This window comes from Microtus oregoni, unplaced genomic scaffold (assembly GCF_018167655.1).
Source record: "Microtus oregoni isolate MIOR12 unplaced genomic scaffold, Mior012 000001F_ref0000356, whole genome shotgun sequence".
NCBI classification, from domain to species: Eukaryota; Metazoa; Chordata; class Mammalia; order Rodentia; family Cricetidae; genus Microtus; species Microtus oregoni.
Window position 1 is genome coordinate 72,029,777 of NW_024543060.1, and position 26,813 is coordinate 72,056,589.

General features: G+C 42.1%; 1 protein-coding gene across 1 annotated transcript in view; it reads left to right on the forward strand.

The window, feature by feature from the left end:
• The first annotated feature begins 2,713 nt into the window (after positions 1–2,713).
• Zdhhc17 (zinc finger DHHC-type palmitoyltransferase 17) overlaps positions 2,714–26,813 on the forward strand; it is a 63,860-nt gene continuing 39,760 nt past the window's right edge. Inside the window, exons 1-2 of the mRNA XM_041668828.1 lie at positions 2,714–2,924; positions 20,603–20,706. Coding sequence (XP_041524762.1) covers positions 2,832–2,924; positions 20,603–20,706 — 197 coding nt within the window. The 5' untranslated portion in view covers positions 2,714–2,831. The remainder of the gene's footprint in view (positions 2,925–20,602; positions 20,707–26,813) is intronic.

Genomic DNA, 26,813 nt, shown 5'->3' on the forward strand with positions numbered 1-26,813 from the left:
GAACTTGGACTAGAATTAGGTGAGGGCTAAAGCTGTCTCTCAGGTTACCTGTGAAACCAGATCTACCCTGCTGGAGCCTATTCCTTCCAATCTCCCTGTTCCCCCCACCCCCACTTCACTTTTCTCTCCCTACCAGATCAATACTTCTCTTTCAACTTTGTTCTTTCTTATCTATGAAAGCCATTCTTGCGTCATCTGTGCAATCAATATGCTCACTTGCCGTACTTACAGTCCCTTGAAAATATTATCTCAGATTCAGGCTGTGTAGATAAGAACCCTGTAATTACCAAGGTGGCGTCCGCTCAGCGCCAACAGCCTCATTTTGGTCCATGAAACCTAGTCCAATTGGATATGCTTTCCCAAGACTCGTTGCCCTTTTCCGTTGTTAATGTTTTGAGACAGGGTCATGCAATGAATTCCAGGCTGGCTTGTAAACCGTCTATTCCCTCTGGAGTATGCCACGGGGTGAAGATGAGAACGGCTGCTTTTGCTCCTGGTTTGCCAGTTCGTCCTCTTGTAATTATTTATTTCAGCCTTATTGTAGGAAGGAAGGCACGGATTGTTCATTTTCCATTTCATTTCCCTTTCAGCCACTTTTAGCATTAATTGTTTCCTCTGTAAGTTGGAGGTTTCTAAGAAGTTACATATACAAATGTCTCCGATAGGCAAACAGATACAGGGAAGAATAAAGGTCTATGTCCTGTAGGGGATGAGCAAGAAGGCTCAGGGAACCTATGTTTGAGACTTATTCACATTTTTCAGAAGGGGAAGGTTTATTTTGGTTCATGGTTTTGTAGGGTTCAGCCAGTAATCCTTGTCTTTACTTATTGGTTAGACAGAGCCTCACGCCCGGCAGGAGCAATAAGGAGGAGGAGGTGGTTCAAATGGTGGACAGAAAGCAGAAGGAGCCAAAAAAAAATCTACATTTTAAAAAATGGAAACCTCTTGATTTCCTTAACTTGGGCATCTAGTTAAGCTATATTTCGAAAACTACCAAACTACTATGTGGGCTAAATGGCAGGGCTTTTTTTGCTGACTCAGTTTGGCTCTGATCCTTCTTCTACCAAAGCACCTTGGAAAGCCAGGGCTCCCACGGTGAACACCCCCCTTTATGAATATTCCCACCGTGCCCCTGCACTAACACTTCTAATCCATGGACATTCATGGAATGTTTTTGGGTCTCCATGCCTATTTTCCTCATTCATTTCATTCACTGTGGGATTTTTGATTGTTTTAACGCCATGGCCTCTCAGCGGTTTCTTTCACTCGACTTTCTTTACTCTTTTCTCTAGATTTAATTAACTGCAAAAAGCGTCTGGGTAAGAAGACGCGGCCCGGAATATTACAATAAGAAGGATTCTGTCCATGTTGACTGAAGTAAAGAAAAGAAAAATTGGCGCTGTAAACGGAGAACTCGAAATTCTGTTTAGGTTTGCATGATTCCTGGTTTCTGCCGGGGCTAAAAGACTGAAAATCGGTCCGTGCCGGAAGGAAAAGCCGTGCTGAAAGAACACACAGATTGTCTCTTTTCTCTCAGCAGAACAGCAATAAAACAGCGTATTCATCCTTTTCTGAGCGATCGCTGCTCTTTTACCAACGAATACTAACTAGGTCTTCTTGTCGTTTGCATTTATTACGGGGAGCGCCCAATTATTAAACTGCCCTAGGCTCATGATCACATCCAATGCTTTGCTATTCCCAGTTTTTTCTCACCTCCTCAGAATCGAGGTCCAATCCAGATCTGATCCAAACTCTGCCTAGACCCTCCTCAGAATCTTTTGGCGGGAACCTAAATTTTACAAAGGGGTTTCCTCCTTCATCCCACTATTCTTTATTCCTCTCCCGTGCATTCCTCCCTATTTACAAATAAATCTATTTTTGCCCGATTGCACGTTTCTTTCTGGTGATCTTTGCCTACTTGCCTTTAACTGGTTACTATCAGGATCTCTAATTGGTCATGTTTCACGATCACTCTCTGCTAAATGTGTCCAGGCGCTGTAGAGATTTACAATTCCTCATAGCTCAAACCAGAAACAAATCCTTTCTACAATTGTTCCACCAGTCCCCCCCCGCCCCCCGGCCCTAATATCCTCTTAAAGATGGCTTTAGTCATTTTTATCTAGGTCACGCTGAGAGCTTTCAGTTCTGAATTCCTGGGTCATATTAAAATGTAGCAGATGGGGGGGGGGGGGGCGGGGATGTGTGGGGCTTTGACCTTGTGAAACAATGATTTAGAAAAGCACCAGCTCAATACCGAAGAGGGCAAGACGGGATCACATAACAAAAAGCTTTTCCAGGAAGCCAGGTTTTGTCCTTGTTTCTTCGGGTGTCCCCAAGGTACAGGTAGGGAGGCGAGGGGCAAGATGCATCCTCGATCCCGGGGGGGGGGGGGGGGGGGGGGGGGGGTGTGTCACACCCGAGGCCCTCCGATCGTCCCCAGGAGGGGTCCCGGCCCCGCACGGCGCAGCTCTGGCGCTCAGTCCTCCTCTCCATCGAGCCGCCTTTCCCGGGTGACCGGAGCCGAGGAGAAGCAGAGTCCTGAGAGCCGGACCCGCCCCCGGTCCGCGGCGCCCACGCCCAGCGCGGTCCGTTGTCCCCGGCGCAGTGCAGCAGAGCGCGCACACACGCCCTCCCGGGGCCCGGACCGCGCACGCGCGTCGGGACCCGCGCCCTCGGCGGCGGGAGGGGCTGCGGGGGCGTCCCGGGGGCTTTAGAGGGGGAGGGGGAAGAGGAGGAGGAGGAGGAGGCGGCGGCCGCGTCGCCCTCGTCGGGGCTCGCGCTCGCCCTGCGCCTCGGCCGAGCCCCGCGAGGCTGAAACGCTTTCTCCCGGCATGCAGCGGGAGGAGGGATTTAACACCAAGATGGCGGACGGCCCGGATGAGTACGAGACCGAAACGGGCTGCGTGCCCCTTCTCCAACCCGAGGTGAGGGACCGGCGGCGAGCGCCTCTCCCGGGCCCCGGGGCCCGCGGTGGCCGCTCCCTCAGGCTCGCCGCGAGGGCGGCGGCCGAGGCGTCCGCGCGGGACCCGGCGGGGAGGGAGGCTGGCTGAAGGAGCGAGTCCAAGCAGGCCCGATCGCGGCGGCGGCAGCGGCGGCGAGCGGATAACGGGGGAGGAGATAGCGGGGCGGGCCCGGCCGGGGCGGGCTCTGGGACGCCGTCCCTGGCGGTGCCTGGAGGACCGGGGTGGGGAAGTGGTTTGGGTCTGCCTGTCCGCCGCGCTGCTGGTGGGTGCCGAGGCGACGGGGGCCTGCTGACACTTGGGAACCTCGGCGCGAGCCCCTCGGGCTGGCTCCAAGCCTCTCCGGGGGCGAGGCGGGAGCCGATCCGCTTTGGATTTCTGTCCCCTCTCCATCCCTTCGTCGCGGTGGATGACACTGTCCTCTCCGTTAGTTCTCTCGTGGAGTGGGAGGTAGGGGGGGATAGTAGTTGCTTTGGCGAAGTGATGCCCTGCCAGGATATGTCATAGCAACCAACTCGGCGCTCAGGACGTCGAATTTTCGGTGTTTGAGTATTTGCCCCCAAGCCATTAAAATAAAAAAAATAAAAATAAAGGAAAAAGAGGGGTCGGAACTTCGGAATAACCCCCCCCCCCCACCCATCCACACATACATGCTAGCTTGTCAGTACAACTATTTTACGAAGGTAGAGTGCAACACGTTTCCCATGGTTTCTTTTGTATCTTTCTCATGAAAAGTGCACGTCTCTGTCCCAGCTCGGTCACGTTCTGTAGTTGTTTACTTCCCAGTGTGTGGCCGAGTTTGTGTTTAGTTAAGACCTGGAAGCAGTTCTGTACATTCGGTTTGTTAGCCGGGCAGGGTGAGATGCGGGGGGGGGGGGGGGGGGGCAGGAAAGAGGAGCACAGCTCCCCGCAGAACTCAGGTCGTGCTTTGAGGTTGAGTTTTGTGCACACATCTGCGGTGTTCACTACAGGGCGAACCAAGGTGGTTCCTTTGCGTGAAATTGATTTTCTTTTTGGATTTTTTTGTACCTTGCGAAAATTGTGAATAACGGGGACCACTGTCTCATGTGCACATTCTGCGTCATCGGTCATCGGCTCATTCATAAGTTTATTACACACACACACACACACACACACACACACAAAACACACATACACAAAACTAGATTTTCTTAGAAATGTATGCCTGGACAAGTCTCATTAGAAAAAATTATTATGCTGTAGGAATAAACTTTTTACAAAATTGAAGTGGGAGAGCCTGGAAGGATGGCTCAGTGGTTGAGGACCCGGGTTCAATTCTTAGCACCCACATGACAGCTCATGCCTGTCTCTAACTCCAGTTCCTGGGGATCCTCACACAGACATCCACGCAGGCAAAACACATAAGGTACACATAAAGTAAAAATAAATAAATCGTTAAAAAAATGGAAGTAGTAAAATCTTAGAATTGGCATTAGAGACATTTCTTTTGGTTTGCACTCAAACCCTAAAAATATGTCCAGAAAGTTTTCCGACGTAGTGCTGTAAGTGTGGTTAAGGAATATTTCTATTCATCTGTTCCTGAGGGTGTATTTCAAGCACTTCAAGTGTTTTATATATTTTAGAGTCCGGTGACAGGGCAGTGGTTTGAAGGCTGAGAGAGGGGAATGAGGAGTTGAAAATTAACCTTAACAGTGCGACGAGTTGAGGCCAACTTGGGCTAACTGATACCCTATCTCCAAACCAGACTATAAACAAACAAAACAACAGGCTTTTTGCTTCTTTTTTTTTCTTCCCTAAACATGATTTTGCAGGGTGTGGCAGTTCACTCCTAGTACTTGGGAGGCAGAGTCAGGAATGTCTCTGAGTTTGAAGTCCAGGTCTACATAGCAAGTTCCAGGTGGTCCAGGGGCTATATAGTGAGAACGTGTCTCAAAAACTTTTTTTTTTTTAAACTTGAGCCTAGAGATTGCTCAGTAGGATAGAGAGCTTGAAGTTTAGGTGTCATCAGTTTGTTATTTAATAGATGCTGTATTGCTAGAAAGTCAACTTCCCTCTTGCTCAGTTTAAATTGCTATGGTATATATTTCTTTTAACCAGTAAACACAAGGCCTAGTAGTTTCAATTCTGGAATACTGGGGACTGACTGAAGAGGTTATTTTCTGTGGTTAGTTTCTCGCACCTGCTGTAGATCTGGTGTTCTGAGCCTCACAGTGTGGTAGCAGAACAGGGCATGCTGTTTCTCTTGAGTTTGTGAAATTGGGATGATGATGACAACACTTAGCTGATGGCTGTTAAAGGGGCTAAATGAGATAATGGAGAACACAGGCTCTCAGGTCAGAATGACTGGGATTACAAATCTGCTGTTCTGTCTTATTTCCTCCTCCTCTTTCTGCTGTTCCTCTTCAGGTAGGGTGTCTTGTAGCCTAGTCTCTACCCAAGGTAACAAAGAATGACCTGAGTTCTGGCCCTCACACCCTGGACCGTACTTGTTGTGTGCTTTTAAGTGTGCTCTCTGTACACTAGGCGAGCACTCTGACAGTGGAACCTCATTCCCAGGCCTAGGTTCCAATTTGGAATCCTCAGCAATTAAATGATATGAAGTAAAAATTTGTTTAAGCCTCTATTTGTGCATCAGAAAATATCACAAAATGGTTTCTAAGTATTTGTTAAATAGATGAGTTATTTGTAGGCTAGAGAGTTTAGCTGTTGCCAAACATGGTAGAACACAGCGATAATACAAATGCATGAAGAACTGAAGCAGGAGGATTGTGAGCTCCCCACTAGCCAGAGCTACAAGGCAAGACTGTCCCAGCCACTTTAGAAAGACTCTAGATAGACTCATCTATTGCCAAATTACCAATTTCTATGTAAACTGCCCATGTCAAAACCTTTTTTAGACAAATATGGACAATGAAATATTTTAGGTTTTTTTTTTTATAAGAAAATCTTAACTTTTTAGATAAAACACCATTTGTTTAGTGAGTCAAGTAAATACTTGTTTACCAGATTTGGACCAGGTGTGGCCCTGAGTTCAGAATTATGTGTGTTTAAATCAAGAAGAGGCACTTTTATCATGGTCAAATTGTATTTACCTCATTTGTAAAGTCGGGTTGCTATTCCCTACCTTTTAGAGCCCTTGTGAGCATGAGTCTTAGGCAAGCTACTGTTTGGAAAGCAGCCGGCACACATTTGGACTGACCCGCAAACCTTCTGAAGGCCAGGAATCCCACACAGTGTCTACTGAAAGGGAAGTTGATATCACCACTGCTCTGTTGAAATAGGCGATAATTCATTTTATCACAGAGGAAGAATTAGAGGATATTTGGAACTAGATAAACTGCCCATCCGTGGATTAGGGCTGGTCCTGGGTCAGTAACCCCGAGTTAGTAGACGCTTAACTGCTCCTAGTTTCTTTGCTTTTCAGATAGAGACTAGCCTAGATGATCCCCAAGATCTCATTGAACTCTGGTGTTCTGATTGAAGTTGTGATTTTTTTTTTCAGGGTAATCAACTTGAACATCTCATTGTTGTACACACAACACTGTTTTAGATCATGTGAGTTAAAATAAAGTGAAATGTACTGTTTTCCAGAAAGTAATAGTCTGGTAGGGAATATACATGTCTATGAAACACTCTGTGGATCCAAGTCAGTGCTGAATGGAGTAGAAGAGCCTGCTAGCAGTGTCGGGTCCCCGTCACTCAGAATAGCTGCTGTAAGACTGGGAAAGGGACAGGGAGCCTGTGCTGGTCTGCAGTCCAGCGTCTCCTGATTCATAGTAGCCTCAAACCAGCTGAGCGCTTCAGCAGACGATCACAAACCCTTTCTGCCTGCGGATCCCAGGAGCTCAGCACCTAGATGATCTGGGTTACTGCTTTCCTCCTTTCCTCCCTCGTCTTCCCCCAACCCACATAATGTGTGTGCTTTTTAAGTGGTGATGCTTAATTTTATATTTGTTTTTAATACATTTTTTTCTCATGACTTGTCGTGGTTGACTGTTGAAGTAAAGCATCTGCTGCCTTTACAGGTTTTCTTCTTAAAGGGTCCTTTCAGGCCTTAGCGATGACTCTGCTGTTTTCCATTTGTGCTTTTCATCCTATTATGTATGCATCTAGAGATACATTGTTTACGTGTATAAGTTAATGTCTTGTTTTAAGCAATACAGGAAATTTCTTTCAAAGTTGTTTTCTTCTGTTAGGTTATTGGCAGCTCTGTCATCACATTCGGGTTTGCAGACATTAGGTAGGACGTCTTTTTTCTTTTTAGCCTTTTTTTTTTTTAAATGGGGTGTAGTGGTACACTCCTTTAATCCCAGCACTTGTAGGCAGAGGCAGATGGATCTCTTGAGTTTGAGGCCAGTCTGGTCTATAAAGTAAATTTCAGGACAGCCAGGGTTATGCAGAGAAACCCTGTTTCAAAAAACAAACAAACAATGCTTATTTTTATTATGTATTTATGTGCATGTGTTTGTGTGTGTGTGCATGCTTATGGAGGCCAGGTGAGTGCAGCAGAGCCCTTGAGTTAGACTGAGCTATCCCATGTGGGTGCTGGGAACTGAGCATGGATCCTCTGCAAGAACTGCAGGTGCTCTCAACTGAGCTGCCTTTCCTGTAACCACTGTATAAACTCAGATGACGGGGCCTCGTCTCACCAACCTCTTGATTTAGAAGATGATACACAGAAACTCCCAGGAAATTTATGTTAAAGAATATTTCAACATATTGAAAGCTCTTAACTCTTAACCTCTCATATCTTAACTTTATCATAACTTCATGGGGGAAGACATGGGTTAGATGAAGACTATGCATATGTTTAAATCGGAAGGACAGCTTTGTCACAGGAAACCTGCTTCCATACAGAGTTCTCTAAAATAGGGGTTTATGTTATATTTATTTTGAAAAAGTTCCAAGGAGATTCTTACAAGTACCCCTTCATTTTATCCTCCCCTCTTCAATACTCATTTTGCTGTATGGGTAAAATCGTATAAAGGAAGAGAAGGGTACTAATTTGACATGTAATGTGTGAGACATTATGTCAAGTTCTTTTAATGTTATCGTCTCCGTGTGATACATAATAACAATAATTGCTAACACTGACATATAATAATGAGCTAAACATTATTCTAAACTTTTTACATATGTGTTTATTTTCACTGCTTTTGTGTGTCTATTTTACAGAGAGATAATTGATGTATTTGGAAGTCTTACTTACTGGTAAAATGGCAGAACTACATATATAAATCAAGGTTTGCCTTGCCCATGTGTTTATATCATACTTAAATGTCTTAGAAATGACAGTTACAAAGTTGGTTGTGGTTTGGTAGGCACTAGCTAGCTGTTGTTGCAAATGCCTTTGACTATGTTGTTTTAAATCTTTTATTCACTCATTCATTTATGTATTTACTTTTAGCTATTTTAGGTTTGGTTTAAGCTATATCCTATAAAATTGAGCAGGAAGTACAGGGAACTCCCATATCCCTTTTGTCCCCACTACCTTATAATTTTCCCCATTGTCAGCATACAGCAACAGAGGGGTCCATTTGATAATGTTTCAGCTAACGTTATGAGTCATTGTCACTCAGAGTCCATACTTCTCACTCTTGGGGTTGTACAGCCTTTGGATTTTAACAGATGTGTGCTGACCATTATAGAAGACTCCCTAAATTTTTTTACTTACTGTGGAGCAAAAGTCACATTAAGTAGAAACCATACTTCAGATTTTGTTCCCTGGGCAACAGTGTGTTGTGATGCTGTTTGTAGCTATGACCCTGGTCAGGCTGGGTGTGGTAGCTCACATCTTCTGTAAGCCCAGAACTCTGGGGGATGGCAAGTGATTATTGGAAATTTGAGACCAGCCTGAGTTATATGTTCTAAGCCAGTTTAGCTTACATAAGATCTTGTATCAATTCTTGAAAAATGGAATACTATTCAGCTCTAAAGGAAAATATAGCAAAATTAGGAGGAAAATTGATAGACTAATATATAATAATTAAGTTCATACAATCTCAGGAAAAATGTATATTCTCTCCCAAAGGCAGGATCTAGACAACAACAATAAAGGTATATATGTAAACAAGTGTGCTTTTGGATACAGTACACCATGTAGAAATGAGAGCAAGAAAGGCTAAATAAAGGCTTGAGGAAGGAGTGAGTGCAGGTAATGAACATGAGTTATGAAAGTATATAAAGCTGATTGTTTTTTGTGAAGTCTGTTCAGATTTTTTATTTTTGGTGATAGATTTCTGCATAAAAATATATTTGATAACAAAAGTACCAAATCCAATATAAAGCAACACAACTTTCATAGAATGACTACTCTAAGTGTCTATCTATTGACTGAGTCTGGTTAATGGTGTGTGATTTTTTTTTTTTTTTGTTGTTGTTGTTGGTGGTGTTTTGTATTTTTCTGAGACAGGGTCTTACTTTGTAGCCCTGGCTGTTCTGGAACTCACTGTGTAAGCAAGCTGGCCTCAAACTCACAGAGATTGGCCTGCTTTTGCCTCTGCCTCTCCAGTGCTGGGATTAAAGGCATGCATCACTACACCCAGCTAGCTTGTGTTGTTTTTATTTGGAAGTTTTTTACAATAAAGGCAACCAATATGCTGTATTTGGTTTATTGAGGGGGGTACTCAGACGTATATGTATGCATGCATATGTGGAGAACAGAGGACCTTAAGTGTTGTTCTCAGGAACTGTCCACCTCGTTTCCTGAGAAGGGATCTCATTGACATGATATCAGTGATTAGGCTAGGCTGCCTGGCTGAAACACTCTAGGAATTTTCTTGTCCGTGTCTCCCCAGTGCTACGCTTTTATGTGGGTCTGGAGATCTGAACTCAGGTCTTTGAGCATTTCCAGCCCTTACTGCATTTTTCAACTTGTGATGCTGTTGAGTTTAAAAGAACATGGATACTTATGACCTAAATTCAGGTTTTCTTTCTTATACAGCAAAGGCTTGACTAACCGAGCCATCTTCCAGCCCTGTATAACACAGTTAAACTTACAAAATTATAGAAATGGAGAATAAACCCATGGTTCCCAGGGATTGATCAGGGTAGGACAAGTGGTGCTGGTTTAATTTATAGTTACTTGAGGCTTGATCATTTTGAAGAGTCCTGCATCATTGTGTGCATATCTGATAGAAAGATTTTTTGCCAAACTACATTCTTGTATGTAAAACATCATATCCATTGCTAGAAACTCTGTTCTTGGGCAAATTATTCTTACTTTGGGTGCCTTGATTTTCTTTCCTGAAAAATGAGAATAATAGAAAACATATGTTTTAAGGGCTTCTAATGAAATTGAATGAGTTGGGTACTAAGTGCTGTAGGCTTAGCATTTCCAAACTCTGAAATTGAGATTTGTGTTTTGCAGTGAATGGTGCCGTTTTCTTTGGTTATGTAGTAAAAGGCTAGTTGTCAGCCCTAGTACATGGGCAGTCTTTCCTTGTTCCTGACAGCATAATGTACACCTCCAGCCCCTCATTTCAGCCAACAAGCCACTGAAAGGGTATTTGAGAACGGAGGATTCTCGGCTCTGCTCAAACCATAGCTAAGTTCTAGTAAGAGCAGCACGACAACGGCAGCGTGGGCACGAGAGCCCGGGGCAGTAAGTCTTCAGAAAATGCCCTAGTCCCTTGTTTTTGGTGGCTTCAAGTGTTAAACAGTGCAGGAGAGGAGAGCAGACATTGACCCTGAAGACTTAGTAGTACAGTAACCAATTGCACTTTACACTGGGAACCTCTTTGATTCTTTGAAACTATCTGTTCCAAAGGAAACTCCATTTCCCAATTTCTGTCAGGTAGAAAAAGCCAGCATTCCTCAGGGAACTTGTGAAGCTGGTTGGTTCCCTTCAACAATCACTCCCAACAGATGGCTGTCTATAGTGCCTGTTAGCATACCAAACCTTCAGGTACCTTCCATAAGACAAGTAGGTAACTCTTCTCACCTTCTCCCTGACTGTTTTCAACACCTCCAGCTCTGGAGCTTCTTCTTCCCCCACCCCCAGGCTCCTCATTTCCCTTACAACCTGTAACCCTGCTCTTTTTCCTCTCTCTGGCGCCTCATTCCCCGCCTCCATGGCCAAGTCCTGACTACTACTTTCTCTCCCTGCTGTGAACTCTTCCAGATGCCTTTGGCTGTTCTCTGCCTCTTATCTTCCATCAAGACCTTCCCCTCTGCCGTACCTTGGAGCAGTCCTGTCCTCAGTTAATAGTCGCCAAATAAAGTTTAGAATAGCACCTAGGAAGTAAAATTAGCTGTCAACTATCCTTTAACTACTTGCTTTTAAAGGTTTTATTTATCTTTTGGAATTCTGTGTCATTTTAGAATTGAGATGAGGGTTGTGCATGAATGCAGGTGTGTCAGAACCCTGGCGCTGGAGCTACAGGACTTGGGAGTTTCCTTACTGAGGCACTGAGAGCAGGGTTCTCTGTTAGAGCACTGATGGCTCACCTCTGGCCTGTGAAATTAGTTTCCTATGCATTTTAAGATGAGGGCACATGGATGAGAATCTTGCTTTTTTGTTTTTGTTTTTTACTTTGAGATTTTGTTTGTTCGTGAATCTTCCCTGAAATTGTAAATACTTATGGCTCTTCAGTGTTTTGTAGGCCCAATTACGAATAAGGTGTAAACATTGAATTCTTTGGAACATTTGAATATGATAATATATAGATAAACAGGATCTTGTTTACTTAGAAAGTTAACTAACTTGATTTAAAAATTTCCATTGTTTAATTTTTTTGTGTGTGTGAAACTAAGTCTCATTTAAGTCAGGCTAGCCTTGAATTTGTGGTGTTACTGAGGATGACCTTGACCTTTTGATTGTTTTGCTTTGCAAAGTGCTGAGATTACAGGTGCTCCACCACCCGTCATTTATTTCTGATTGAACCCAGGGCTTCATGCATATCAGGCAAGCCCTCTATCAACTGAGCGATGTCCCCTCTTGTTGTGTGTGTGTGTGTGTGTGTGTGTGTATGTGTGTTTGTGTGTCTTATTGAATGTAGTCCAAGAAAAGGAGCATAATTCTGGGGAAAAATGGAACCGCCTAGAGCCTAGCAGTATAACACAGCTGACTCAATATGAACTTAAGCTTTTTGAATGATCTATCCTAACATGCGATCCGTTCTGTTTTATTGGATAGCATATGGATATTCACGATATGAAAAATTTAAACCACAACTTTTTTAAGCATTAAGAATTAATGACAAAATTATTGTCAAAAATGTTAACTGGTATGAAGGGTGTGTAGTAGGAGTCCCCAGCAGACGCATGCTCTTCTCTGCAGAGATAATACCATTACTACTGTGCAGTATGCTGCGAAGCTCTTTTGGGCAGATACAAATATTCCAGGCACACTCTTACATAATTTTCTTGTTAACATGTAAGTAGTATAATATGTTTTAAAATTTGTAGTGTTTTTCTAAATGCTGTTTGGGCATAGTTCTATTTCAGAGTAAAATAATCTCACTTTTTTGTGGTGTTTAGACCTGTATTTTTACATGCAGTAGCCACTGGGTATGGGACTGTTTGAAATAAGTAAAGTAAAAATTCAAATTTTAGCCATAAAATATGTCACCTGCACCACGGGACGGTTTGTGAGTCGGGCAAGGAGCTGGAGATTGAAACACACACACAGAGACAGGCAGGCAGGCAGGCAGGCAGGCAGACACTGCCTTGCAACAGGAATGTTCTTTTTATTGTATTCCAGGGCAGCTTATATAGGGCTCTCCTTGACTAATGGCCATGCCCTAGCTCTTGGGATTTTTCAGCTGCAAGCCCATCAGAAACCACTCCCCTGCCACCAGGAACTCATGAGGGTCTTGTGCCCAGAGCAGCTGCAAGCACAGGAAAACAAGCTGTTTACTCCGGTAGGCAGGGGTCATAGAAATTCAGGGTCTGAGGGTCTGCAGTCCCCAACAATAAAACTGAAAACTTGAGTATGTATTAGTTTTATGTGGCTAGCAGCTATTCCTTGGCAGTACAGAATTAAGGGCTGTGTCTTAATAATAGCACAGATTCTGTTGGACAACATCCACCTATATAGATTTTCTGCACTTCCTACATCTTTCAGAAACATCTTCTGGGGGCTGGAGAGATTGCTTAGTTGGTAAAACTTTGCTGTGTGTGCAAGGATGAAGACCTCGGTTTACTCCTTGGCACCCGTGTACAAGTTGGGCTCAGTGGTATGTCAGTGTAACTGAGCTTGGGAATCAGAAATAGGATTCCCAGAGCTTGCCAGCCCGGCCAGTCAGTCTAGCCACATGGTGAGCTCCAGGTCAGAGAGAGATTGTTTCAGAAAGTAATGTGGAGGGGCTGGAGGCATGACTCAGTGGTTACGAGCAGTTACTGCTCTTCCAGAAGACCAGAATTCAGTTCCCAACACTTACATTGGGTGGCTCACAATGCCATGTAGCTCTAGTTCCAGGGAATTTGGCACCCTCTTTTGATTTCTTAGGATGCCGTACATAAAAATAATAAATCAGAAAGAAAAGATGGAGAGCATTTGAGACAGAACCCCGTGTTGTTACTTACCCTTTAGCTGCAAACTATCCACAAATGTATTACATGAATGAGGTTATGTAGTATGTAGCCATAGAGGATTGATTTGATTTTTTTCACTCACCGTAATTCTTGGAGATTTGTTGGGTGTTTGTGGTATGCATTCCCTTTTGTTATTGACTGCAGTTTTATAGTATGACTATACCATTTTGTACATACATTATAATCACCTGGGTTGTTTTTAGTTTTCAGTGACTATAAAGAAGGCAACTTTAAATATTGTGTGCATAAATTTGTATAAACATAAATTTTTAATAATCTGGAGGAAATACCCATGAAAGCAGTTACTGGATCACATGGTAGTTTTTCATTAACTTTTTAAGAAATCAAGATGTTTTCCATAGTGACAATGCATTTTACACCCCCTCAGCAGTGTAGGGATGCTAGAATCTCTGCATCCTCACAGGTGTGTGTGTTGATGATATTGTATTATTTCATTGTTGTGGCTTCTTTCCAGTTTGATCTTGAGATTATTTTTGTGATGAAGAGCCCTTACAGGGATACAGGGTAGTAGAGTTAGAGTCAGGTATATGCCAGGAAAGACATGCATGTATGAAACAGAAACAATTAGTAGTAAGTATGAGAGATTAAAGGGTGAACTGGAAGTAGGGAAAGAGAGGAGACACTTTTGATGCCGTTATTAAAGATCATGGATAAGATAGTGTTGACTTCTTGCTGTCAAGAAGGGCAAGGTTGTGGATTTCCTAGTTAAAAATTTAAAAGGATTGAATGTGTGTGCACGATGTGTGTGCGGGTGCATGTGTCAGCACGTGTGTTCAGAGAACAGGGTTTGAATTCCAGTTCCCAGGCTTACCCAGCAAGCTCCTCTATCTGCCAAGCCGTCTGCTGACCCCGTTCATGAGTATTTGAAAGCAAACACACATGGTTGAGGAGCTTATTTACATGGTATTGATAACTGACCATTACATTTTATAATAGTTAGCAGCTGTGGGTTTGTTTGATTTGGGGTTAGGGAATAAGGAACAAGCTTGCTATATGCAGTCACCCAAGTAGAGAAAGTTTTAACTAGGCCAAAGGTGACAAGGTATGATTTGGTTTCAGATATTTTATGTCAACCCTAAAAATAAATGTTGAGGCAGCAATTCTATTAAATTATGACTTTTTTCTGCTCTTTTTTCATGTATGTTTTTGCCTGTGTGTGTGTGTGTGTGTTACTGGTTGTCTTTCTTGATTGTTCTCCACCTTATACATTAATGGTAGTCGTTTGCTAAACCTGGAACTCAATATTTAGCTAACTTTTTGGAGAAAATGCCCCTGTTTCCCAAGGGCGGGGGATTAAAAGGCAGGTTACCATATCCTGCTTTAAGTAAGCAATCACTTTATCTACTGAGCCATTTCTCAGCCTGATCCCTACCTTTTTTTCTTAGTGTCTTAGTTAGGGTTTCTATTACTGTGAAGAGACACCACGACTACAGCAACTCTTTTTTGTTGTTTTTATTTTAGTTTTTCAAGACAGGTTTCTCTATGTAGCTCTGGCTGTCCTGGAACTCACTCTGTAGACCAGACTGGCCTCAAACTCACAGAGATCAATGCTTGCCTCTGCCTCCCTGAGTGCTGGGATTAAAGGCATGCACTACCACCGCCTGGCCACAGCAACTCTTATAATTGGGATGCCTTATCGTTGTAGAGGTTTGATGCATTATCATCATGGCAGGACATGGTGGCATGCAGGCAGTCGTGGTGCTGAAGAAGGAGCTGAGAGCTATACATCTTGATCTGCAGGCAGCAGGAAGTGAACTGTGTCACTGGTGTAGCTTGTGATGCTCTCCCCTCAGTGCGGGTTTGGGGCTGGTTATGGGCAGCCACACCCTTGGACACTTTTAGCCTATCCTAATGTTTACGACGATAAGCCTTTGCCTGTTAGCCATTTCCTTAGTGTGGGAAGTGGCTAACAGGCAGTGGCTTATGATGCTAAATTATGATATTAAATGATAATTTATTGAATAGTGATAAATATTAAACTAATGATATCAGATCCCTTTTCATGTATATTTTCATTCCTGTATCTTTGGTGAAGTGTCTCTTGTCTGCCCTAGTTTACTGGGCTGCTGCTGTAAGAAACAGGCTAGAAGGCTTAAACACAGTGCCCCTCCTCCCAGGTTTGGAGGATAGAAAGCACAGAGCTAGATTAGGCTGTTGATAGGGTGCTTTCTCCTGATGTATCTTTCGCTTTCAGATATCTCTGGTCTCACTGCCTTTTTTAGGCTGTATTTTTTTAATATTTAGTTTTATAGTAAGCTTTGAGTTAATTTTATATAATTTGAATTATAAAAACTGGTTTGATCTTTTTAATCTTAATTTTTGCCTGTGGATGCCTATTTCTTTCAGCAAATTCTCTCCTCCACTGAATTGTTTTTATATTGTCAAAAAATAGTTGTGCATATATATGGGTTTTTTTCTGGTGTCTTTTTTTTTCTATTTCCCAGGTTTCTAAACTAAACTATCACTGTTTTTGGTAACTTTTGCTGTATGGTTATTCCTAAAAACGACTTAGAAAATAACAGTTGCCTTCTTATATAAATAACCTTACTGTAGCCACAAAGACTCTTGGGGCAATCTTGGTAGAAACTGTATGATAAACTTGGGGAGAACGGGCATCTTTATGATGGATATTCTAGTCGATGTATATGGTTTATATGTCTGTTTATCCAGATTTTAATTCTTTCATGAGTTTTTAACTTAAAATGCTACATATGTCTGGCTATACTGACTTGAGTCCCTCGTTCACTGGCATTTCTTTTTTCTTGTGCGTCTTCAGTTCTTGGCTTTACCATACCATTTCTACTAGTGAAAAAAATTCCCAGTTTTGAAAGCAAACCAAACACTGTTATTTTTCTTAGATCTATTTTTGGGTTCACGTTTGCTCTTATTTGTAACAAAACTTCCCTAAAAGAGTTGTAGGTATTCTTTGTCTATAATTCCCTCTGTCCATCCATCTCAAACCATTTCCAGTCAGGCACAGGCCCCTTTGTCGGAATAATCTGACCTCAGTGGTGCTGAGTCCCAGGCCACCCTTCCTGTAGCGTGATGTTTGCTTTGTAAGCTTTCTTCATTTTGCTGCAGGGAAATAGGAACCAAAATGGTAGGTTTGGGTGTTTCTTAGTCTCGCCAAATGAAGAAGTCTGATCAATTTCAGTATAGTGGAAGGAAAACAGTTGGGTTGTTGGTGAAGAGTATAAATTGGTAGGTACTACTACCCTGGAATGCAATTTAATGATGACGTTCAAGAAACTGAATCATTTTATCTGTAAGTGTTCTCCTAATCTGATAAAAAAATTAGCCTGCATAACATCAAGAAAAATAAACTGTGCCCAGTAGGGCCATGTGTTTTGTGTGATTTACTCTTGAGTGAAGGAGAGCTGTCAGTGCTGACACATGGCAGAAAGCTCTTGCTACTTTTCCATGAGAGATACACTCCTCTGATAGGCCTGTGGAGAATAGGGTGTTCAGGACAACTTTTCTTTGCTCTCAGCTTGATTTTTGTTTTTTTAAATATTTATTTATTTATTATGTATACAATATTCTGTCTGTGTGTATGTCTGCAGGCCAGAAGAGGGCACCAGACCTCTTTACAGATGGTTGTGAGCCATCATGTGGTTGCCAGGAATTGAACTCAGGACCTTTGGAAGAGCAGGCAATGCTCTTAACCACTGAGCCATCTCTCCAGCCCCCATCTCAGCTTGATTTTTGGAGCAAAAGCACTGAGAACAAGATCTGATAAAGCTTCTTGCATTTTAAAGGGAGAGGCTGTGATACTGAACTTGCTAGGAAAGCCCGCACTTGAATATCTCCGTAGCTATTCGGTAACTGAGAGAAAACTGCACAGTGCCAACTCTGCACCTTGGACTTTGTCTCTTCTCTAACCTTGTTTATCCTCTGGTCAACAGGAGTCCCCAGCCCCCACAATACTGGAAGCAATAACTCTTACCGCTGAAGGAACGTTTTTTGCAGAGCTGACATTCTTGCTTTTAGCAAGCAAGCACAGTGATTCTGGGTTTCTGAACCAGAAGCCTAAAATAATAAATTTATGTTGCTTTAAGCCACTAGGTTTGTTAGAGATAACAAACCGACATAATTCCTCCACACAGTGCTTAATGATTTGTTTGTATAGTAATGGGAGCTCAGGTGCTGTCTAGGTGCCCCAGGGAAACAAGGGGAAAGGGAAAGTGATATTTGAATAGTGTGAGTTGAAGGGTTTAAAAGTTGCCTAAGCCCAGAACTGTTTCTAAGTAGGATGACTAGCATGAGCTAAGATAGAAGAGCAAGGATTTGAAAGTACACAGCATACAAATGTATAGGAGGAGAATGGTAAATACAATTGAAAAGCGTCAGCTGGGACAGGTTCATGGAGGATTTTATATGATTGTTAAAATGTCATAGGGGAGGAGTCTGGACAGAATGAGAGGGTGTTATGAGGGGGTTCAGAGAAGGGAGCCAGTGAGGATTGGTTTAGAGAAAAGCATTTTGAGGGCTGGAGAGATGGCTCAGAGGTTAAGAGCATTGCCTGCTCTTCCAAAGGTCCTGAGTTCAATTCCCGGCATCCACATGGTGGCTCACAACCATCTGTAAAGAGGTCTGGTGCCCTCTTCTGGCCTGCAGACATACACACAGACAGAATATTGTATACATAATAAATAAATATTAAAAAAAAAGAATCAGTCTTGTAAAATGTTTAGCATAGGTGACTTGATCCATGAAAATGAGAAAACAATACCATGTATTTTTAAGAAATTAATTTGTACTTTAGACTATTTAAAGAGACATTATTCTAAAATAATTTTTTATATATGGCCACATATAAGAAATCTGTAAATATAAGTTAGCCAAAGCATATTGTGGTTACAACCATCACTAAAATATAATTAAGATTTATAGAGATCTATTTGTATAGTATTTCTCCAAATAAATAGCTCTCATGTTTCTGATAATAGGATAAACTAGACTTGCTGCAGTCTCAACCCTAAACTGATAACAGCGTCAGTGTTACTGGTTCATGTAGCACGCACATTATGGGTAAGCAGTGGCTGCTGTCAGACCCAGAATGACTGTTTTTACTCTAAAAGGACTGCCGGTGTCTGTGACACAGAAAGTAAGAGTGAAGTGTATATTCTTCGTTCATATTCAGTTAAAAATAAAAGCCTGTCACTTACTCAGACTTCTTTCAAATGGCCAGGGTTGTACAATCTTACTGTGTGCCTGAGAAAGAATATTTGGTCAATAGCATTAATAATTGCAGTTGTATTTAAATATAAAAATTGAGAGCAGATTAATGTGTGTAACTATTAATCGTATAATGTCAGAAACACACTGAAGCCACCAATTAGCGATACTAAAAATGGGATTGACATCTTTAAGTAAGAAAATGAGTAATATCTAATATTGTGTATACAGGTCTAATTCAGACATGTTAAATGAATCTCAGGACTCTAGTAGAATAAAGTCCTCATACTCCAAAGAATGTTAATAGGAAACTCTCAAAAATAATGCAATAGAAAAATACTTCTTTTTTCTTTCTTTCTTTTTTTTCGGGGGGGGGGGGGGACTGTCCTGGGACTGACTTGCAGACCAATCTGGCCTCAAACTCAACAGAGATCCACCTTCCTCTGCCTCCGTGCTGGGATTAAAAGCATGTAAACTGTTACTTTAAATAGGGAAGAATTTAAAAATAATATCCAGTACCATGGAAAAGTAGTTAATAATGTATTGTTGATGGGATTACAAATATTGTCCTTCCATACCCTCTTCAAGAAATGAAGAAATGTTAAATGAGTGGAAGCTTTTCTGTTTGTTTTCTGTTGTTGTTTTGCTTTTCTGCGACAGGATCTTTCTAGTGTCTGGTTTTGGCTGTCCTGGAGCTTATTATGTAGATCAGGCTGGTCTCATGGTCACAGAGATTCACTTGCCCCCCCCCCCCCCCCCCGTGTTGGAACTAAAGTGTTTTCAATATGAGAAAAGAAAAAAATCCCTTCCATTCTTTTATTTTCTTTAAGGCCACCAGTATAGATGCACATGGTGGCACATGTCTGTGATGGGAGCTCTTGGGAGTTAGAGGCAGGAGGATTGTGATTTTTAGGTCAGTCTGGGTTACCTGGTGAGACCCTGTCTTAAAAAAAGAGCACCAGTGTCATGCTCTGCTGTACAGTACTCAAAGATACGTGTTCCTGCCCTGTCATGTTTTAAAGTCTAGCTGTGAGGAGAATATGTGGAAAACTTGGGGGAATATGTGGAAAAGGAGTTCAAGACAGAGCATAGACAATGCAGTGTGTGAGTGTATGGAGTGTCCAGGGAGGTAACACTGCAGTGCATTGCGGTGTGTCTGTGTGGAGTGTCTAAAAGCTGCAGTGAATATACTAGGTGATAATGTTTCAGCTCTAGTATAGTAAGTTTTTGAGGCTACAAGTTTGTATAGTCTGTTGTTGACTGAAGTATTATAGGAGGCATGACTGTATTCAGGCAGATAGACGTTCTGTTAGAGCTGTTTATTTTCCTAGACAGGTTTAGGAAAAGCTAGTATCTGAGAATAGAAGTTTTTTTTTTTGTTTGTTTTGTTTTGTTTTGTTTTGAGACAGGGTCTCACTGTGTAGCTCTGGCTATCTTGAAACCTGCTCTGTAGACCAACTGGTCTTGAACTCATGTAGTTCTACCTGCCTCTGCTTCCCAAGTGCTGGGATTAAAGGTGTGTGCCACCATAGTTAGAAGAGGAATGTTCTTGCATGTTATATTTCTCTAAGAGAGCAGGTAAATCCTTTCCCTTTGTTAGTGGCACATAGCATTAGAGCTAAGGTTATTTTAGAGTAAGAGAAAAGTTTGTCACAAGAGAATGAGAATTTCAGAAAGATGTGAAGAGTCTGTGATACAAAAGACAATTGCTAATTTGTAATTTCTTACCTCAGAGCTTTTTAGTTTTGAGATGTGTACAAGGGGAAGATTTGTTTGGCCATGCTTTTTCTCTAGATTATGGATTTTGAGTAAGCTAAACATAAGTATTTCAATAAGAATATTTGTTAAATAGAACAAAAATAAAAATATTAAACTATTTTCTGTAGTTTTGCTTTTCTTACTTATGTGTTTTTTCTCTTTAACAGGAAATCAAACCACAAAGCCATTATAACCATGGATATGGTGAACCTCTTGGGCGAAAAACTCATATTGATGACTATAGCACATGGGACATAGTCAAGGCTACACAGTAAGGTTTTTGTTGTGATTATTTTCTTCCTTGATATTTGTTTTAAGTGAAATATGAATATGAGTTATGTATTTTATTACCTGAGATATGTCAGTATCTCAGTTAAATTGTTGTAATTCCCATCAGCTGTTTGCTTTTGCTACTTAAACTTTTATGGAAGTTTATTATTTTACCTTAAGAATATTTAATGTGGGGAGAACATGAGCAAAGAAGTCAGGACCACGAGGGGTGCACCCACCCACTGAGACAGTGGAGCTGATCTATTGGGAGCTCACCAAGGCCAGCTGGACTGTGACTGAAAAAAGCATGAGATAAATCTGGACTCTCTGAACATGGCGAACAATGAGGGCTGATGAGAAGCCAAGGACAATGGCATGGGGTTTTGATCCTACTTAATGTGCTGGCTTTGTGGGAGCCTAGCCAGTTTGGATGTTCACCTTCCTAGATATGGACGGAGGGGGAAGGACCTAGGACTTACCACAGGGCAGGGAACCCTGACTGCTCTTTGGACTGGAGAGGGAGGGGGAGAGGAGTGGGGGGAGGAGGAGAAGGGTGGGAGGAGGGGGAGGGAAATGGGAGGCTGGGAGGAGGCGGAAACTTGTTTTTTTTTCCTTTTCTCAATAATAAAAAAAAAAGAATATTTAATGTGAACAACTAGAAAACATTTCCAACTTTAGAAGTACCTTTGAGTTAAAAATATAAGGGTGTATTCCATATTCCCTACCACTCAACCAGGTACACGGATATGATGTGGGATGCCCCTCTGTATGCTGTGAATATGTTTTATTACCATTTTTTAATAAAGAAGCTGCTTTGGCCTATGGCAGGACAGAATACAGGTAGGCGGGAGATCCAAGCAGAGAGACAGGGAGAAAAAAGGCAGAGTGGGGGAGCTGCCGGAGGAGTAAGATGCTAGAGCATTATCAGTAAGCTACAGGGCATGTGATGATACACAGCTTATTAGAAATGGGTGAATTTGCCGGGCGGTGGTGGCGCACGCCTTTAATCCCAGCACTCGGGAGGCAGAGGCAGGCGGATCTCTGGGAGTTCGAGGCCAGCCTGGTCTACAAGAGCTAGTTCCAGGACAGGAACCAAAAGCTACGGAGAAACCCTGTCTCGAAAAATCAAAAAAAAAAAAAAAAAAAAAAAAAAAAAAAAAAAAAAGAAATGGGTGAATTTATATGTAGAGCTAGCCAGTAAGAAGCCTGAGCCATCAGTCAAAAATTATCATTAATATTAAGCCGCCTAATGATTTATTTCATAAGTGGCTTCATGGACTGGCGGACGGGAGAGAAACCAGACAGGAAACAGACAAGACAGAGAAAAGACTTCCAGCTACACAAATATAATGCAGTTAATTATTATATATGCATTTGTATATATATACACACACTACGGGGGCTATCACAAAAATGTTCAAAATAATGATTTACCATATGTCAGATTATATTGGTCTTTGAGACTGGATAAGAAAATGATAACTAAGAATATTATAATTCAAATCATATGGAAGTTGAATACAGCAGGCTTTTTATCTGCAGACATAAGAGGAACATGAATTGAGTCCCTCAGCATTTTAGAGTTGTCTAACAATTAATAGTCACAGTATACTTACTTTGTCCATGTTTTTCTTGGTCTTTTTGACCATTTATATATATACTTCAAGAAGAAAATCCACTAGCACATATGAATTATATAAGATAATATATTCGATATATTTTCACGCATCCCTATACTGTACTTTAACCCTGTACCTATTTCTTCTTCTCCTGATCTTCTTACTAATAAGTTTCTCTTCTATTTTCTTTTTAAAAGTCTAGATATTGTGAATGGGGGGGGGAAGGGTGTTTTATTTTGTTTTTGTTTTTGAGACAAGAGTCTCACTATGTATCCTTGGCTGGCCTAGAAGTCACTGTGTAGTCCAGGCTGTTCTCAAACTCATAGATCTGCCTGCCTTTGCCTCCCAAGTACTGGAAGTAAAGATGTGCACAGCCATGCCCTACCTAAAAGGTTATAGTCTAGTGTAGCAAGCTTCTAGAGCAGTTTCATACATGGGAAATGGAATATTAAGAACGTGTTATTACAAAAATCTACCCCTCGAGCATATTGACTGGTTTGAGTAAGAGGTACTTGAGAAATATCAGATGCAGGAAGATCTCTCTTGATTTTTCTCTTTCTACTTAAATGTTTTTATTAGCATATACTAATTATACATAATGAAAAGCGTGTGCACACCTGTGTATATGAGTATGTGTCTGGGTGTGTATACATGTGTCTGTGTATGACAGAATGAGTTTCATTAGGATTGTTTAAAGGAACATAGGTGATGAGAAGAAAACCTTTCTTCCTCCTTCCCCCCATCAACATTAACTAACTACCTCTTAATGTAGAGGTCCTGGGGGCCACTCTGGAAACTCTCCAGGACAAGATGTTGATACAGGTCTTGTGCAGGTAGGCATAGCTGCTGGGAGTTCTCGAGTGCCATGGCTGTGTCATGCCCGAGAGCCAGCATCCCACCTCATCCTCTGTCTCTCTGCCACAGTGTTCCCTGCTCTGCGGAGAGGGTAATGCAAAGTCTCACTCATGGCTGAGTTAACTTATTTTCAGCATAAGTCCTGCAGTCCCTCTGACCACACCTGACTTCTGACTTAATCTTTGGTCATAAACATAAATTTACATGTCAGTTGGACTGGCACATCATATTCATTTAGCAAAACGTTGTTCTGTTGCTCCCATACTCTGCAGTCACCAGCTTTTGATTAGGTTTCTGTACCGGAAGGTAATTTTTCTCTCTGAAATTGGCCTCAGTGCCTGTAAGAGAGCAGTTACCTCCATAATAATAGACCTGCCATTATTGTCCCAGTGGGCGTGTCTTGCCTGGCCAGTGGGTAGTGTAGCACACAGGATCCACAGCTGAGTAAGACAGTGGATGACTGTTCTGCCCTATCAGCCTGAAGGGAGGAAGCAGCCATCTGAATTCCACCCTGCTTTCTTGGTTCCTGTGGCCAGGCCGTATGGTGTCTTCAGCAGTAGGGTCTTACTGTCTAGGTTTGTTGGGGGACCAACTGCAGTGACAGTAACAGTAGCCTTCATTGTTTTGGGCTCCTTAATTGATTTTTATAGTGAAATACTTAATACCTTTCTCATTTGTATAGGTATTTTCTTTGTGGTTTCCATGGCTATTCTTAATATCCTAACATTATTATAACTTCCTTAATTTGTATTGATACTATAGAATTTATACAAATTTTAATACTATACAAAAATGTATCCTGGAGCTGGGAAGATGGCTCAGTGTTCAGGTTCTTGCTGTCAAGCCTGTTGGCCTGAGTTCCAACTGTGAGAACTGATTCCTGCAGGTTTCAAAAGATGCTCTGTGGCACATGTGCATGCAACACACTAAATATGGTCTAAAAGGTATGACTAGATTTTCCCAGTACCCCTCCGGTTGTCGATTTTACAGCGTGTATGTGAATGTGTATGTTTTCTCCCTGAAAACTGAACATTCGAATTTAAAAATATAGTAACCATGGAAATCAGACACTCCCCTCTTCTCAAGATTTGCCGCTTTTGTTTTTTGATTGTTATCAGTGATTTTTCCCAATACCTCAGCCCAAATATAAGTTTAAGGTCCTCTTGGATCTTTCTGAGCATGTACCCTCCCTGGACATTCATTGTCACCTTTTAATTTTCCCACTATATGCAGTTTCCTTTGAATGATGTGACTCTTATTGTTACATCCCAGAAGAAGAGAGGAGAAACACAAAGGGGAGCGGTAAAGGGCCAGTGGCATTGTCACCTTTTAATTTTCCCACTATATGCAGTTTCCTTTGAATGATGTGACTCTTATTGTTACATCCCAGAAGAAGAGAGGAGAAACACAAAGGGGAGCGGTAAAGGGCCAGTGGCCTCATGAGTCAGAGCAGAGCCCTGCCAGCCTGAGGGAGGCTGGGGTGTAGCAGGTGGAAGGCTGAGCAGCAGCAGCAGCAGTGGGCACTGACACCCCCCCCCCCCCCCCGTGACATCTCAAACGGCAGCCAGACAGGCAGCATCCTTTCCACCCTCTCTGGTTCTGATGTGTTGTTTTGTGGTTGCTCCTGGAACAAGCTTATACTGCCTGCTGGGGGTGGATGTTGATGATTTGTGTCTGCTGCTGTGCTATAACCTGAAATTAATCACAATTTGAAACCCAAGAATTTGCCAGGAAGTTGGAAGTGTCCGGTAAATTCCAGAGTTCCAGGATAGAGTACACAGATATCACCAGTGCAGGAACTCTTTAGGTAGATAAGTTATTTCTGGTGCTTCCTGTTCTACCATCCTCCAAGAATCTTTCCTTGTCTACTTATATTTTCCTTATAGACTTTAAAGCATGAGGAAATAGCCAGTGATTTTTGCATATATTAAAAATGTTTTTGTGGTCATTTACCATCGTATTCAAGGTGAGATTCTGTTGTTTATGCTAATATGCCTAGAACTGGGTCTGGTGGTACAGACCTACTTGGGAGACTGAGGCAGAAGGATTTTAAGTTCAAAGCTTGTCTCAGGCTAGCCTGAGCAATTTAGTAGGGTCTTACTGCAAAATAAAAAGTAAAGATAGGGCTAGGGATGGCCAGTTTCAAGTACTTACAAAAGTATGCTAGATCATAAACTGATAGTAGTGATACTCAGGTTCTTTCATCAGACACTTGTGCAAGAGAACAGCTAAAGATAGCATTGTCCTCTTCATCTGTTCCTCACTTAGGTTGTGCTCTGTGTGTGTGTGTGTGTGTGTTTGCACACATGCATGATAGAACCAGGGATGGAGCAGCAGTATGAGGTCTCTAGAAATATACCTATAGTTTGTTTCTCTATTAGGTACAGTATAAATACAATTAGAAGTTCTAATGTTTGCTTTTAGTGTCTTATTATTATTCTTCTGTCTCTTAACCTTGTGCTATGGAGGACCTTTTTGAATTTGACTAAGAAATTATATGGGTCTGGTGCCACACACCTTTAATGCTCATGCTAGTGCTCTTTGCAGAGGGTGAGGAGGACAAAAACCCCAAAGAAACAAAAAGTAGAAATGTCAAATTTACGTGTTTGTTTTTTATGGTATATAATTCCAGAGATCTAATATTTTGGCTAGGAAATGATTGTGTGTAGCTTGATGGTGTGTTGTGTGATATTTTTATTGTGTTCTGACAAATACTTGCTAGGAGTCAGAGGGTGGAGCTAGCCACTTGCTAACCAAAATTAACCATAGAGGTTTGGAGGACTGTAGACAGATAGGAGACAGGAAGTAATAAGGCGGGCTGAGAGGGAATCTGGCCTCTTTTTGGAGGAAGGAACAGAAGAGATAGGAGGTCACTGGGGACTTCTTCCCTGCTTCTCTGACCTTTCAGGGTCTTTCCCTAATAATCTGACTCACGATTTTTTATTGATAAATAGTAATTGGTTAAGGCTTCAGTGGAGGATTTTGGTGGCTTAATGTACTGGTTGTTTTTTTTTTCTTTCCTGTTTTTGTTTATCCTTAAAAATTTTCCTAATAAAGGGTAGCAGGGGTCAAGATGGTGATGGCTGGAGAGGTTGTCCGTGGTCAAGCGTCTACTGCTCTTGGAGGAAACCCAGACTTTGGTTCTCAGAACCCACATGGGATGGCTGTAGCCCCAGCTCCAGGGGGATCTGATGCCTCTGGCCTCTGTAGCACCTGTACACATGTGTGCATAATACCACACACACATAATTAGAATTGATAAAAATAAGTCTTTAATGAAAGAAGATATTGAGGGTCTGGCTAGAAGGCTCATTGGTAACACGCTTGCCACCAAGCCTCACAACCCAAGTTCCCAAGGTCTATATTTTGGACTCACAGAGAGAAAGCAGAGAATTGATTCCTGTAAGTTGTGCTCTGATTTCCCCACGTGAACCATGGCATACCTATACATATGCACACAATAAATAGAATAATTAAAAATTTAATTAAAAGTTGTTAACTTTGGGGGCTGGAGAAGTGGCTCCTTGGCTGAAAGCTCCTGCTCTTCAGCAAGCTGGTCAGCAGCATTTTCCATGGTCTGTGCTTCAGTTCCTGCCTTGAATTCCTGCTCCGACTTTCTTTAATGATGGGCTGT